General features: G+C 36.3%; 3 protein-coding genes across 3 annotated transcripts; 2 read left to right on the forward strand and 1 right to left on the reverse strand.

Annotated features, from left to right (window-relative positions):
* Positions 1-259: 259 nt before the first annotated feature.
* On the reverse strand, positions 260-1820 carry LOC107768799 (uncharacterized). The gene is made up of 3 exons (XM_016587951.2): positions 1406-1820; positions 1274-1318; positions 260-1097 (listed from the first exon to the last, which is right to left on the reverse strand). The coding sequence occupies exons 1-3, from the start codon at positions 1710-1712 to the stop codon at positions 958-960; spliced, it is 492 nt and encodes a 163-aa protein (XP_016443437.1). The 5' UTR covers positions 1713-1820; the 3' UTR covers positions 260-957.
* A 5697-nt stretch (positions 1821-7517) lies between these two features.
* On the forward strand, positions 7518-7961 carry LOC107768808 (uncharacterized). Its single transcript, XM_075245656.1, has 2 exons — positions 7518-7639; positions 7742-7961. The coding sequence occupies exons 1-2, from the start codon at positions 7518-7520 to the stop codon at positions 7959-7961; spliced, it is 342 nt and encodes a 113-aa protein (XP_075101757.1).
* A 1338-nt stretch (positions 7962-9299) lies between these two features.
* On the forward strand, positions 9300-9962 carry LOC142177189 (uncharacterized). The gene is made up of 2 exons (XM_075245657.1): positions 9300-9628; positions 9827-9962. The coding sequence occupies exons 1-2, from the start codon at positions 9300-9302 to the stop codon at positions 9960-9962; spliced, it is 465 nt and encodes a 154-aa protein (XP_075101758.1).
* Positions 9963-12273: the final 2311 nt, after the last annotated feature.

Here is a 12273-nt window from a genome sequence, read left to right on the forward strand (position 1 = left end):
GAATCGAGAATTTAATGAGGGAGGAGGAGCCAATGGGGGCATTTAGAATCTGAGTAAGTCTTTCCCAGCTGGCAATTCTAAACGAAACACGAGGCACTTGTAACGGTTACAACTTTCCAGCTGTTTCCCATTCACATCATCACTTCCCTCATTCATATCTGCTCTGCCACACTTTACCTTTCTTCCCTATCCATAACTACTGTACATCTTTTTGTATTTTTATTTTAATTATGTAAGTCTTTGAGAAAGAAGAGAAAGGTTTAAAAAAAACTGAGATTGGCTGAATTAGGTTCTAAACGTTGTTCATACATGAATTGTTATCCAACTTATACTTTGTAATTAAAAAAAAACACACACATAAATTCTAGCATAATGTTAGCAATAGCGATAGTGCAACATTGTGTTTCTAGTGTACACGCTACATCAGTAAAGTAATATTGCAGAATTTGATACCGATAATTGTTCTTATTCCTCAAACCAGACAACCAAGAACTGATTTAAATTCCTAAAGACTGACTAAATCTTACGCCCGATAAATGCCTAATTACTGGGAAAAACTGTCGGTTTCACCTAAAGACTTTTTCGTACAACACCATACGATTTTTTACATTTTCCTTTTTAGTTTTCAGCTCCAGCTCAGTAATTTCCATTTACGTGCCCCCAAAAACTTGGCCTGGCAGTGAATATTCTGTTTTTGGTACATCAAATAAAGTAAAATATTTACAAGAGTAGTAGTGCACACGCGGTTAAGTTTGTTCGGTAAACAGCCAAATGACCAATTAACCAAAACAAACGCGTGGTAAATACTTTCCAAGTAAAAAAGGGTAAAATTGGCAGAGGACCGAGTTACGCACGTGGGAGAGCTCCGCCGACGGAGAATTCGCCATGAATAGAGCGCTCTATCGAGTGATATATGATGAGAATAATAAAGGAGAGAGAGAACCACAAAACAGCGGCTTAAAAATCGACGAGTTTCCGGTGCAGCCGATGTTTTGGATCCTGTCTATCAATGATCTCTTGCAAGTTCCTTATGCTTCGGATCGCTAAAACATCGCCTTCTAACACTCTCTGCAACTCGTCATCAATATTTGCTGATTCTGCATACACATAACAAATAAGCACTCACTAGAGCAAACAAAATACTGTGAAAACACATCGAAATCGAATTTCTGAGTGAAAGTGATAAATACTTGAGTATAATGGAAATGAATCTGAAACATAAATTGAAAAACCAATTTCCAAAACGGAGAAACAGAATCTGCATTATATATACCTATAGGCTTGGCGAAGCCTTCAATTCCATGAAATTGAGCTAAATCTGAAAAGAAGCACAAAAGTCAGCAAAATAGATTAAAAAGAAGTTTCACGAGTTCGTTTTTCTCTGAATCACAGAAGTATAATGTACCTTTATCAGAAGGATTATGCGAGGAGAGATAGAGGATGAGGAAGCAGAGGAAAGTGAGAAGAGGAATGAGGTGAATATACTTCTCAGCTCTGGACAATGACTTATTAAGAGACTTGATTGACTTGCGTACTTGTTCATCTTCTAAGAGTGAAGGAGAGGCGGCTTGGTCCTTCATCAACATTATCTTCTGAGAGTCCTCCGCCGCCGCCGTGACGACGGCGGAGGAGTCGTCCCTGCCGCCGACGATGATGACTCCATGTGGGTGGAGTAACTTGGATCCCGGTGAGCCCAGAGATTGTCTATGCATGTTGAGATAGAAACGGCGATTGAGAAAGAGTAAGCTTAGAGGAGTGTTTGGTGGCTGCTTTGCTAGCTGCTCTGAGGTTGTATTTAGTCTGGGGATTTATTAGCAAATAAATACCATTAAACTTGAGGATACACCTTGTGCCAAATATATCAAATAAATTGTACTGCCTCCGTTTCAATTTAGATTAGCTAGTTAGATTCCGCACGTAATTTAAAAAAAAAAAAACTTTTAAAATTTGGGGTTTTAAAAGCTTAAAGAATAAAAGTTTTGTGGGGCCATGATATTTGTGTGGTTATAAAAGTTTCTCATTAAGGATAAAATAGATAAAATAGAAAGTTTAAAGTTGAATTATTTTCAAATTTAAAAATATATAATTTATTTTGGAACAGAATAAAAAGGAAAGTAGCTGATCTAATTTAAAAGATTGAGAGTACTAAACACCCGTAACTCTTACGACTCAGGTGCAAAAAAACCTCCTTGTTACAAAGACACTTTAATCCCTTATGTTTATAAAAATCCGACCCATATTTATTTTGGAATAGACCGACACATATTCATTTGTGTATATTTTTCATTATGCAAAGTACTAAATTTGTATGGCCAAATACATGTCCTTTAAATTTGGTTTCAGTTTCTATTTTGACACTTTAACTAAGGTCGGTATCTATTGAATACTTCAACTAATTTAAAAGTATACCTATTAAACACAAAGTATACAAAGTATGTCATGGCAAAAATAAGTGTTTCTAACTTTCTCAAAGCGAGTGAACTCATACCAAAATCATATTTTTGTCTTTTTTTAACTATTTGAAAACACATTTTTAAGCCGAAATGACCTCACCAACTCCACGACATAACACTGTGAACTACCGGTAGCGTGAACCCAAAACGCCATAACCATCAGCTTCAATTTCTCTGTCTTTCCTTACAAAAATCACAAACTATCTTCAATAATACAAAACACATACAACTGCACCACCAGCTTCACCAAAACTCGACAATCGTCTCACCTCACCTTCACCAAAAAAATCTCATACACAGAGAAAATCACCATTAACACAGAACAAAAACCTCTCATTCAAATTCTTCAATTTCGTCAAACATAAACAGAGGAATCAAAGGTACACACAACGATTTAAACAATTCACATCATTCCCCTCAATAAAAATCATTGGAACTTGAATTTTTCTTAAATTTCGATCAAAAAATAAGATTTTAAATTTTTGTTAACAAAAAAACTTAAATCGTAAAAAAATTAAAACCCATAAAGGAAAAGAAAAAAGAAAAAAAAAGAGGAAACTCCAAGAAATTTGAGAAAAGTTTGGGATATCCATTTACGTTCTCAAAGGGAAAGAGAACCATAGATTTGGGGAAAACATCAGTATATTTGAGTGAGTCCTCTTATCTTTCTGCCTCGTCCAAGTATCAAATCAGCATCATTTTTGGTGAAGACAGTGTCGATGGTAGCTACGGTCGAAAGTGATTGAGTAGTTTTTATCTGTACATAAGTGAGGATTGCCTGACAATGAATGATGAAGGATGAGGAACCGGGAAGAGGAGGGCGGAGAGACGATGGAACTACTTAGGTGGGGGAGGGAATTTTATGTGAAAATAAAATTTCTTTTTTTCTTAAGATTATTTGGACCCAAATGCGACGTGTCTTTGTCTCATTCGTCACTTTGCCACCTCATTCGCATGTGACTAACACACACTTATTTTTTTGACTGGCAGTAAGTGAGGTGTTTAATAGGTACACTTTCAAATAAGTTAGAATGTTCAATAGGTACCGGCCTTAATTGAAGTGTCAAAATGAAAACTGGAGCCAAGTTTAAGGGGTCGCACACGTATTTGACCAATTTGTATCGTTCATATAAAACTTTCATTTACAAAACTTTTTTTTTTGAAAAGGGGATTAAATATATTTTGAAACGGATTTGCCCACGAGCCAACCAGTCCAACCCCTTGAACAAACGAGTTAACTTAAGCAAGACATTTAACCCCCCCCCCCCCCAAAAAAAAAAAAGGCTAAAAAGTATCGGTCTTAAGTTGGCTAAAAAAATTCAAATCCAACACTACTCAACTAGCAAATTGAGTTAGGCAAAACCCATGAGTCAAGTCAATATTCAGGTAATTGACATGAATGGCCTTATAACGAGCTGACTTTAAATATTGTCCTCAATTCTGAATGTATTTAAAAAATAACTTCTCGATTCCCCTAGTTCTTCAGGGATATTTTTACCGGATAGATAGAGTTTATGTTATATTTACTCTACCTATAGTATTAATTGTACACAAACTCTACTCAATTGGTGTAATTTTGTTCATGTTCAATCGTTTAATATACTGTCGGATTGACATAATTTTGTGTTATCTGCAATCGATATATCCGTTAAATTATTCATCAAAGTCTACCTGATTGGTATAATTTTTATCTGTTATTCAACAAAATATTCTTTGAATTCGTAATTCTAATTTTGATCAAACCATACCAATTATGCTCCAGATGATCTCAAATTTGAAGCAAAGCCTCCAAATACTAACACAAACTATCTCCAATCACCAATTTAATCAAATAACACCAAATCAAGAAGATCCACTTTGTCTTCTTCAATACTTTCTAAGGACCAACTATGAAATTTTTTGTTTTTTAGTAAATCATCAAATTAGTGTTTAAACTAAAAGTTTAAGCATAAAGAATTAAACTGAATCAATTTTAACAGTAATTAATTATTAACTTCGAATTTCGATCCTCAAACAAGGATTTTAAGCATCTAAAATTGAAGAATTATGATGTTCCTGATGATGATGATGAAGAAGAAGGAGGAGGAGGAGAAGAAGAAGAGATGGAGAAGAAGGAGCTGAAGGAGCAAAAAGACGGAGTTCATTTATTAAATACTGTCAATTACAAGGACATTCAACTACGATCAGTCTCGTCAGGGGACACGCCATGTAATTTTCTACAATATTCACGACTCTACTTATGAACATTATTGTTTACAAAAAAAAAAAGTTTCTTAACTTAATATTCAACGAAAAGCATGCTGTTAGTTAGGTATATATTGTTCTATGTTCTGATAAACGAAATTTTAGATCTTCATTTCTAAAACTAAATCTTTGACCAATCACAAGCAAATGCGCATTATTGGAATTAGGAAGTACCCAGAGACCTATATCAAGAACATACTTCTTTATACCAATGCCCCTTTTTTTTAGCCATGCGTTTTGAGTTTTTTTCTATAAAAAAAAAAAAAAAAAAAAGGAGCTCTAGTACATTATCTATAAAGAATTTGTTGCATACTTTACTAGCTTATATAATAGGGCGTAATAAGAAGAATTACTTTCTAGAAAGCTTCGAGTTCCTTTCAATCATTTTGTTTATAAAATTGCTCTTATAGTGTTAAGTAATTGACTGGGCTTTAAACGAAAATGACCCTTTTCTTGCTTAAGGTGGAAGCTAAGGCTATTTTCAAAATTGAAATCAGCAAGTAAACTTTGCTTTCTTCACTTTTAAAATAAACATAATTGACGTCGTCATCTTTTGGATTATGAATTGGTCACTAGTATTTGCCTTATTTGCTGAATTGTTTATTTTTCAGTCTGACATTCGTATTCAAACAGCCCATAAGCTCAATCAATAATGAAAATTAGCAACACTTTACAAAGAGAAACCATATAAAAGAATAGCCATTGGTTTCATTTTCTAATTTTCATGTTTACTTTTGTACTATTAATTGTCAATATTGTTTTTGATGTTATTTGCGGTTAGGTACTTTTTAGAATTGGAAAATTGAAGATTTTAGTGTATGAATGAATGAACATTCATTGCAAATATATGCACCATCGTATATGTTGAGAAATATTTTATGATAAATATTAATTGATAACCCGGCAAAAAGCTAAAAAGAGACTCAATTACTATTATATGTTAAATTACACAGATAATGAAAAATTATTTGCACTATTAGGGGTCTTTTGTTTTGTAGGATAAAAGATAACATTCCAGGATAATATGCAAAATTATTTTATCCTGTGTTTAATTGAATTTTTTATTTTGGTATGAATAATCCCAAAATTTTCTATATCACAATCGTGGTAATATATTTCTAACACTCACAACGAAGGATAACAATCTCGAAATTACTAATACTAGGATAAAATATCGTAAATGACAAAGATGTCATTCTCCAAATCTCTTCTTCCAAAGTTCTTTTAAAAATTCAAGGTTAAAACTAAAAATAAAAGTTATCCCAATTTATATAGTATAAAACACAAGCACCCCTTTTCCATTCATTTTGTCTAAGAAAAAAAGTCTCGACAGCTCAAGGCTGACAGGTACAACCCGCGTGCTTGCCTTCCGGCTCAACATTCTTGAAAAACAATCGAATCGAGGGTTCGGAGAAGCTTTCTATTTGAACGGAATTCCACAATTGCAGAAGCGGCGACGGGCACGGGAGGAAGAAACCTAAGAGAAGACGCTCGTTTCTTAGGTCCTTTTTTTAGTGCAACACAGGAAAGCGTCCTCTTTTTGTCATCCATGCAGCTTTCCAGATTTTGTATTGAACGCATGGCGTAGCTAGGACCCTCCAAATTCTGTTTGAGCCTATGTTCAAGCTAAACCCACCCCTATTTTACTAAGACTGGCGGTGAACTGACCGTACCCCAAACCGACACAGGTGAACAAGTAAAGTATACTAGGGCGCTTGAGAGAACCATGTCGAAAGACTTAAGTCGACTCAAGTGAAAATAATCATACTGCTTTCATACCTTATCTCAGGTTACCCCTTAGTGCGGGTATAGGGCACTTCGTCATCAGTGATTCGTTTAGCCGAGATTTGCACAAAAATACAGTCCAACGCATTTGCATTTTATGTATCCATATTTTTTCAATTTTCATCTCCACAGCTAATATATATTTTGGAACAATGTATATATATCTTTACAGTTTATACAATATTACATACTTATTATAAATAATATATCAACATTGTATAAAAGCATAACTAGTGTATAAAAGGTGTTTATATACAGTTTCATAATATTATATAAAACTATGTAATATTGTACAAAATAATACAAAAATTGACTTCTCTGACGAGTGCAAAATACAGCACGAAATTAATGCTCGCTGGTCAAAAATAGTATAATTTAACTATCGTCCCCTCATGGATTAGATTTAAATAATGTTCGAATAATTTCTAATTAACTGCTATCCAAGATGAATAATACTTTGATTGGAATGTTTATCAACTACAATTAACTATTAAAATTAAAGCAATTATCAATTGATCACGAAAAATAAGAATTGAGCAACACAAAAATATCAGTGGGAGAAGTAAGGGCCATTGACTAGACACGTGCAAGATAATTAACTCGGAATCCAATTCTTGAATTAGTTCACTTCTAAAATACTGTTGATTCTCACGAATTCACCAGATAATTAGATTACACTTGAAGTTAAGGTTCCTCTTTCGATTAAACTTTAAATTCCGGAAATAATCCAATTGAAGTACTTTGAACAACTGCTATAAATATAATTATAGTTTTTGTCTAAAGGGTAACTTCTCATGAATATTTTCCTATTTTCTAGTTCAATTAATAATTCAAGAGAAGCTAGCGAAGATTCCTCAGAAGAAGAAGATTAGTATAGCGTGTGTCTAGGAGACTAGATGGGTGGGATTTAAGGCTCGGGATGTAGACGGGTATAAGTTGTGGTACTCGGGAGTAGCGGGCAAGAACGGAGTAGGTATTTTGATTGATAGGGAGCTTAAGGAGCTTGTGGTAGAAGTGAGGAGGGTGAACGACAAGATGATGTCTATCAAGCTAGTCACTGGAGGGCTGACTGTCAATGTTATTAGTGCATACACACCCCAAACAGGCTTGGACGAGGAGGTCAAAAGGCACTTTTGGGAGGATTTGGATGAGGTTGTGTGAGGTATTCCCCACACAGAGAAGCTATTCATCGAAGGAGATTTCAACGGCCACATTGGGGCAGCCGCTGGGGGTTATGACGATGTGCATGTGGGCTTCAGTTTTGGAGATAGAAACATTGGTGGAACTTCATTGTTGGATTTTGCTACAGCTTTTGAGTTGGTGATAGCAAACTCAAGCTTCCAGAATAAGGAGGAGCATTTGGTCAACTTTCAGAGTTCGGTGGCCAAGACACAAATTGATTACCTACTCCTCACGAAGAGTGATGATGGTCTATGCATTAATTGCAAGGTTATCCCGAGTGAGAACCTCATGACCTAGCATAGACTTTTGGTTATGGACTTAGAGATTAAGAGAAAGAGGAGGAAGAGGGCTAGGTGTGGCCAACCTAAGACCAAGTGGGGAGCCTTGACTAAGGACAAAGCCAAGGAGCTGAGGAAGAAGTTATTGGCTATGGGGGGTTGGAGGAGTAGTGAAAAAGCGAGTAGTATGTGGACTACGATGGCGTGTTGCATTAGGGAAGCTGCTAGAGAAGTGTTACGGGCTATGAATGGGTATTTGGATGGCCACAAAGGGGACTGGTGGTGAAATGAAGAGGTCCAAGAAAAAGTTGAGGCCAAGAAGGCGACATATTTGAAGCAAGTAAAGAGCATATACGAGGTGTAGAAGAGCAAGAATAGGGAGTGGTATAAGAAGGCTAAGAAAGAGGTGAAGCTTGCTGTTACGACGGCTAAGACTGCAACTTTTGGACATTTATTTGATGAACTTGGGTTAAAGGCGGGGGATAAGAAGCTATACAAGTTAGCCAAAGTGAGAGAGAGGAAGGCACGTGATTTGGACCAAATGAAGTGCATAAAAGACGGAGAAGGTAAGGTATTGGTGGAGGAGGAAAATATTAGACGAAGATGGCAGACCTACTTCCACAAACTCTTGAATTAAGAGGGAGATAAGAACATTGTGCTAGGTGAATTGGAGCATTTTGAGAGTCGTCACAATTTTGGGTATTGTAGACACTTTAAGGTTGAGGAGGTTGAGGGGGCTATGCGTAAGATGAGAAGGGCAAGAACCACCAGGCTAAATGGCATCCCGATAGAATTTTGGAAGAATATGGGTAGGGAAGGCTTGGAGTGGCTTACCAGGTTGTTTAATATCATTTTTAGGACGAAAAAAATGCCTGAGGAGTGGACGTGGAGTACAATGATTCCATTGTACAGAAACAAGGGAGTTATCTATAATTGCAATAACTATAGGGGTAGCAAGTTGCTGAGTCACACTATGAAAGTATGGGAGAAGGTGGTAGAAATGAGGGCTAAGAAGAGTGTGTTTATTTTCGAGAACCAATTTGGATTCATGCCGGGCGATCGACTACGAAATCTATTCACCTCATTAGGAGATTGGTGGAACAATATAGGGAGAGGAAGAAAGATTTACATATTGTGTTTATTGACCTAGAGAAAGTGTATGACAAAGTCCCGAGGGAAGTCCTTTGAGATGTTTGGAGCCTAGCGGTGTTCCTATTGCTTATACTAGGGTAATTAAGGACATGTATGAGGGAGCTGAGACCCGCATGAGTACTGTGGGAGGGGACTCAGAAAGTTCCCAATTCTGATGGGATTGCACCAGAGATTGACTCTTAGCCCATTTTTATTTGCTTTGATGATGGCCGTACTTATGCATCACATTCAAGGGGAAGTGCCTTGGTGTATGTTATTTGCATACAATATTGTCCTGATTGATGAGATGCGGGGTGATGTTAATGCGAGGCTAGAGGTTTGGAGGCAGACTCTGGAGTCAAAAGGTTTCAAGTCTGGAAGGACCAAAATAGAGTACTTGGAGTCCAAGTTTGGTGACGGAAATCGTGATACAGACGTGGTAGTGTCACTTGACAACCAAGTTCTCCCCGAGAAAGAAAGTTTCAAATACCTAGGATCAGTAATCCAAGGGGATAGGGAGATTGGCGAGGATGTCACATATCATATTGGAGCAGGGTAGATAAAATTGAGATTCGTATTTGGTGTTTTATATGATAAGAATATGCCACATATACTTAAAGGTAAGTTTTACAAAGTGGTGGTTAGACCGACTAGGTTATATGGGGTAGAGTGTTGGCCAGTTAAGAACTCTCATATCCAAAAGATGAAAGTAGCAGAGATGAGTATGCTAAAGTAGATGTGTGGGCATTCCAGGAGAGATAAGATTAGGAATGAAGTTATTTGGGATAAGGTGGGAGTGGCCCTCGTGGAAGAAAAGATGTGTGAAGTGAGGTTAAGATGGTACGAGTATGTGAAGAGGAGAGGCGTTGATGCCCCCGTGAGGAGTTGAGAGATTGGCTGTGGTGGACATGAGGAAAGGTAGAGGTAGACCTAAGAAGTATTGGGGTGAGGTGATTAGGTAGGACATGACAAAACTTCAGCTTACTGAGGACGTGGCCCTAGATAGGAGGGTGTGGAGGTCGAGGATTAGGGTAGTTGGGGGTAGTTAGGTGTATTCCTTTGTCATCCTAGTGGCAATAGTATTAGTCTTGTAGTCTTTTTTTTCTTTTTTTCCTTTTCGTGGAGTTATATTCCTACCTGTTATTTCTTTCGCTTCAGTTATTTTACTATATCGTTATTGTTTATATATTGATGTTGATACTGCTTATTGCTACTGCTCCTTTTTATTTTGTTCTTGAGCCGAGGATCTTCGGAAACAGACTCTCTACATCTACGGGGTAGGGGTAAGGTCTGCGTACACACTACCCTCCCTAGAACCAACTTGTGGGATTACAATGGATATATTTTTGTTATTGTTATTGTTGATCTTTTGATTACCTAGATGAATCACGAATTTAAATTAGAGCATGAGATGTAAATAAATTCAATATAAAACTTCTCTTTCAATTAAGAAAAATAATGAACAACCTCACAATATAGTTCAAAACTCAATCAATAAATTCAAATAATTATCATTAATCGAATCCCCAATCAATCATCAATACACCATGTCTATCAAAAACCTAAGGGAAAACTACTCCATAACAGTAGGAAAAATCATCACAGATAAAATTAATTAAGAAAATATGAATTCAATCCAAACGCGGGTATTAAGATGATGGAAGAATAATGAATTCTAGTGCCTTAGAGTCTCCAATGCTTTACCAATCTTTCGTAGGTCTAACGTCCTCTCAAAATCGTATTTTTGGTGTATTTATATCATATAAAAGTAAGTCCGGACGAACCTACCCTTTTCAAGCTGAAGTGGAAAAAATTTATCAGCGGAATTGCACAGGCGCGGCACGCCGTGCACCGTACCATGCGGCGCGCTAATGGACAAGTTCGGAGGGCATTGTTTTTGTCAGAAATCTTCAGTTGCACTGCCGCGCTGCATGCAATTTTCTTATAGTGGGATTTGTTTCTCACTTTTTGATATCCGAACTTGGTCCTCGACCCCTGAACTCGATCCCAGTTTAATTCATTGGGCTTTTACTCAGACTTCAAAGCTCCAAAATTTCTTCATAATTTGAAATCATCACCTACAAGGCATAAAACATGTAATAAGTGCAAATCATCATCGATTAAGCTCAAACACGAACAAAGTACAGTAACTAGAGTGCAAAATGCGGTTAGAACACGAGTTTCTAGCCTACAAGCATTCTCTCTATCAAATTTCAGCTTACGAAAATCCAAATACTTCATTTAAAATTGGTTTAAAATATCACCAAATGGATCTTAAAATCGAAGACGAGCTTCACCCAAACAAATTCACTAATATTAGTCAACACTCATTCGATTTTCTTCACCAATATACATCTTCCTCAAATTCATACAAAAAATCTCAAAAAAATAGAATAAGATACAAATCTCAGCTAAACCATATCAAACTTTAATCTTGAAGAGGTTTAACAAAAATTAAGAACCAATTTCGTCTTCTTCCAATTTCACCTATCCGATTCGCTCTCAAACAGTCGCAAACTAGTCTCAAGTGAACAAAATATCCAAATTAAATATTCCTGGGATATTATTAGCTAATTTCAACAACCCCCCACCCCCAACAAATCTCTAGATTGAAGCTTCCAGCTCAAGTCAAAATTTTGTCCTTGAGCACGATTCTTTCATAAATTTCAGATTTGAAAAGCTTCTAACTTTCCCAACCTAAGTTTTCATTTGGATATTAGAATCTTAACTTTACAAAAGACCTAAAAGAGGTGGTCAATGGAGTGGGGAGAAGAAGAAGAAGCATCGGTAAGATCTGTTCAGACGTAAAAATTTTGTTTCAAAATATGCTTAGTGTAAGGTAAGATCCGAAAATATGGGTTATAGTGTTGGGTGATATACAATATAAAAATGTTGCAAATATAAATTCAAGACATGATTTCCAGAGAAATTCTTTCTGATGTATTTTTCTTAATGCTTTGTATAGGTATATATACAGCTAGGACCTAGAAAAAGAATATTCCTATTTGTACATTTGCTTGAATCCTATTTGCTATTCTATAATAAACTAACTACCTACAAAGATAAATACAAAGAATATATACAGCTAGATACTAGATAAGGAGTCCTAGGTGTCCTACTAGAACCTTCCTGTGTGTTGCCAAATGGACGCTCACGATTTAATCCATCATAACCATGATGAAGGGTGGAGATTAACCAAA

This window comes from Nicotiana tabacum, chromosome 23 (assembly GCF_000715075.1).
Source record: "Nicotiana tabacum cultivar K326 chromosome 23, ASM71507v2, whole genome shotgun sequence".
In the NCBI taxonomy this organism is placed as follows: Eukaryota; Viridiplantae; Streptophyta; class Magnoliopsida; order Solanales; family Solanaceae; genus Nicotiana; species Nicotiana tabacum.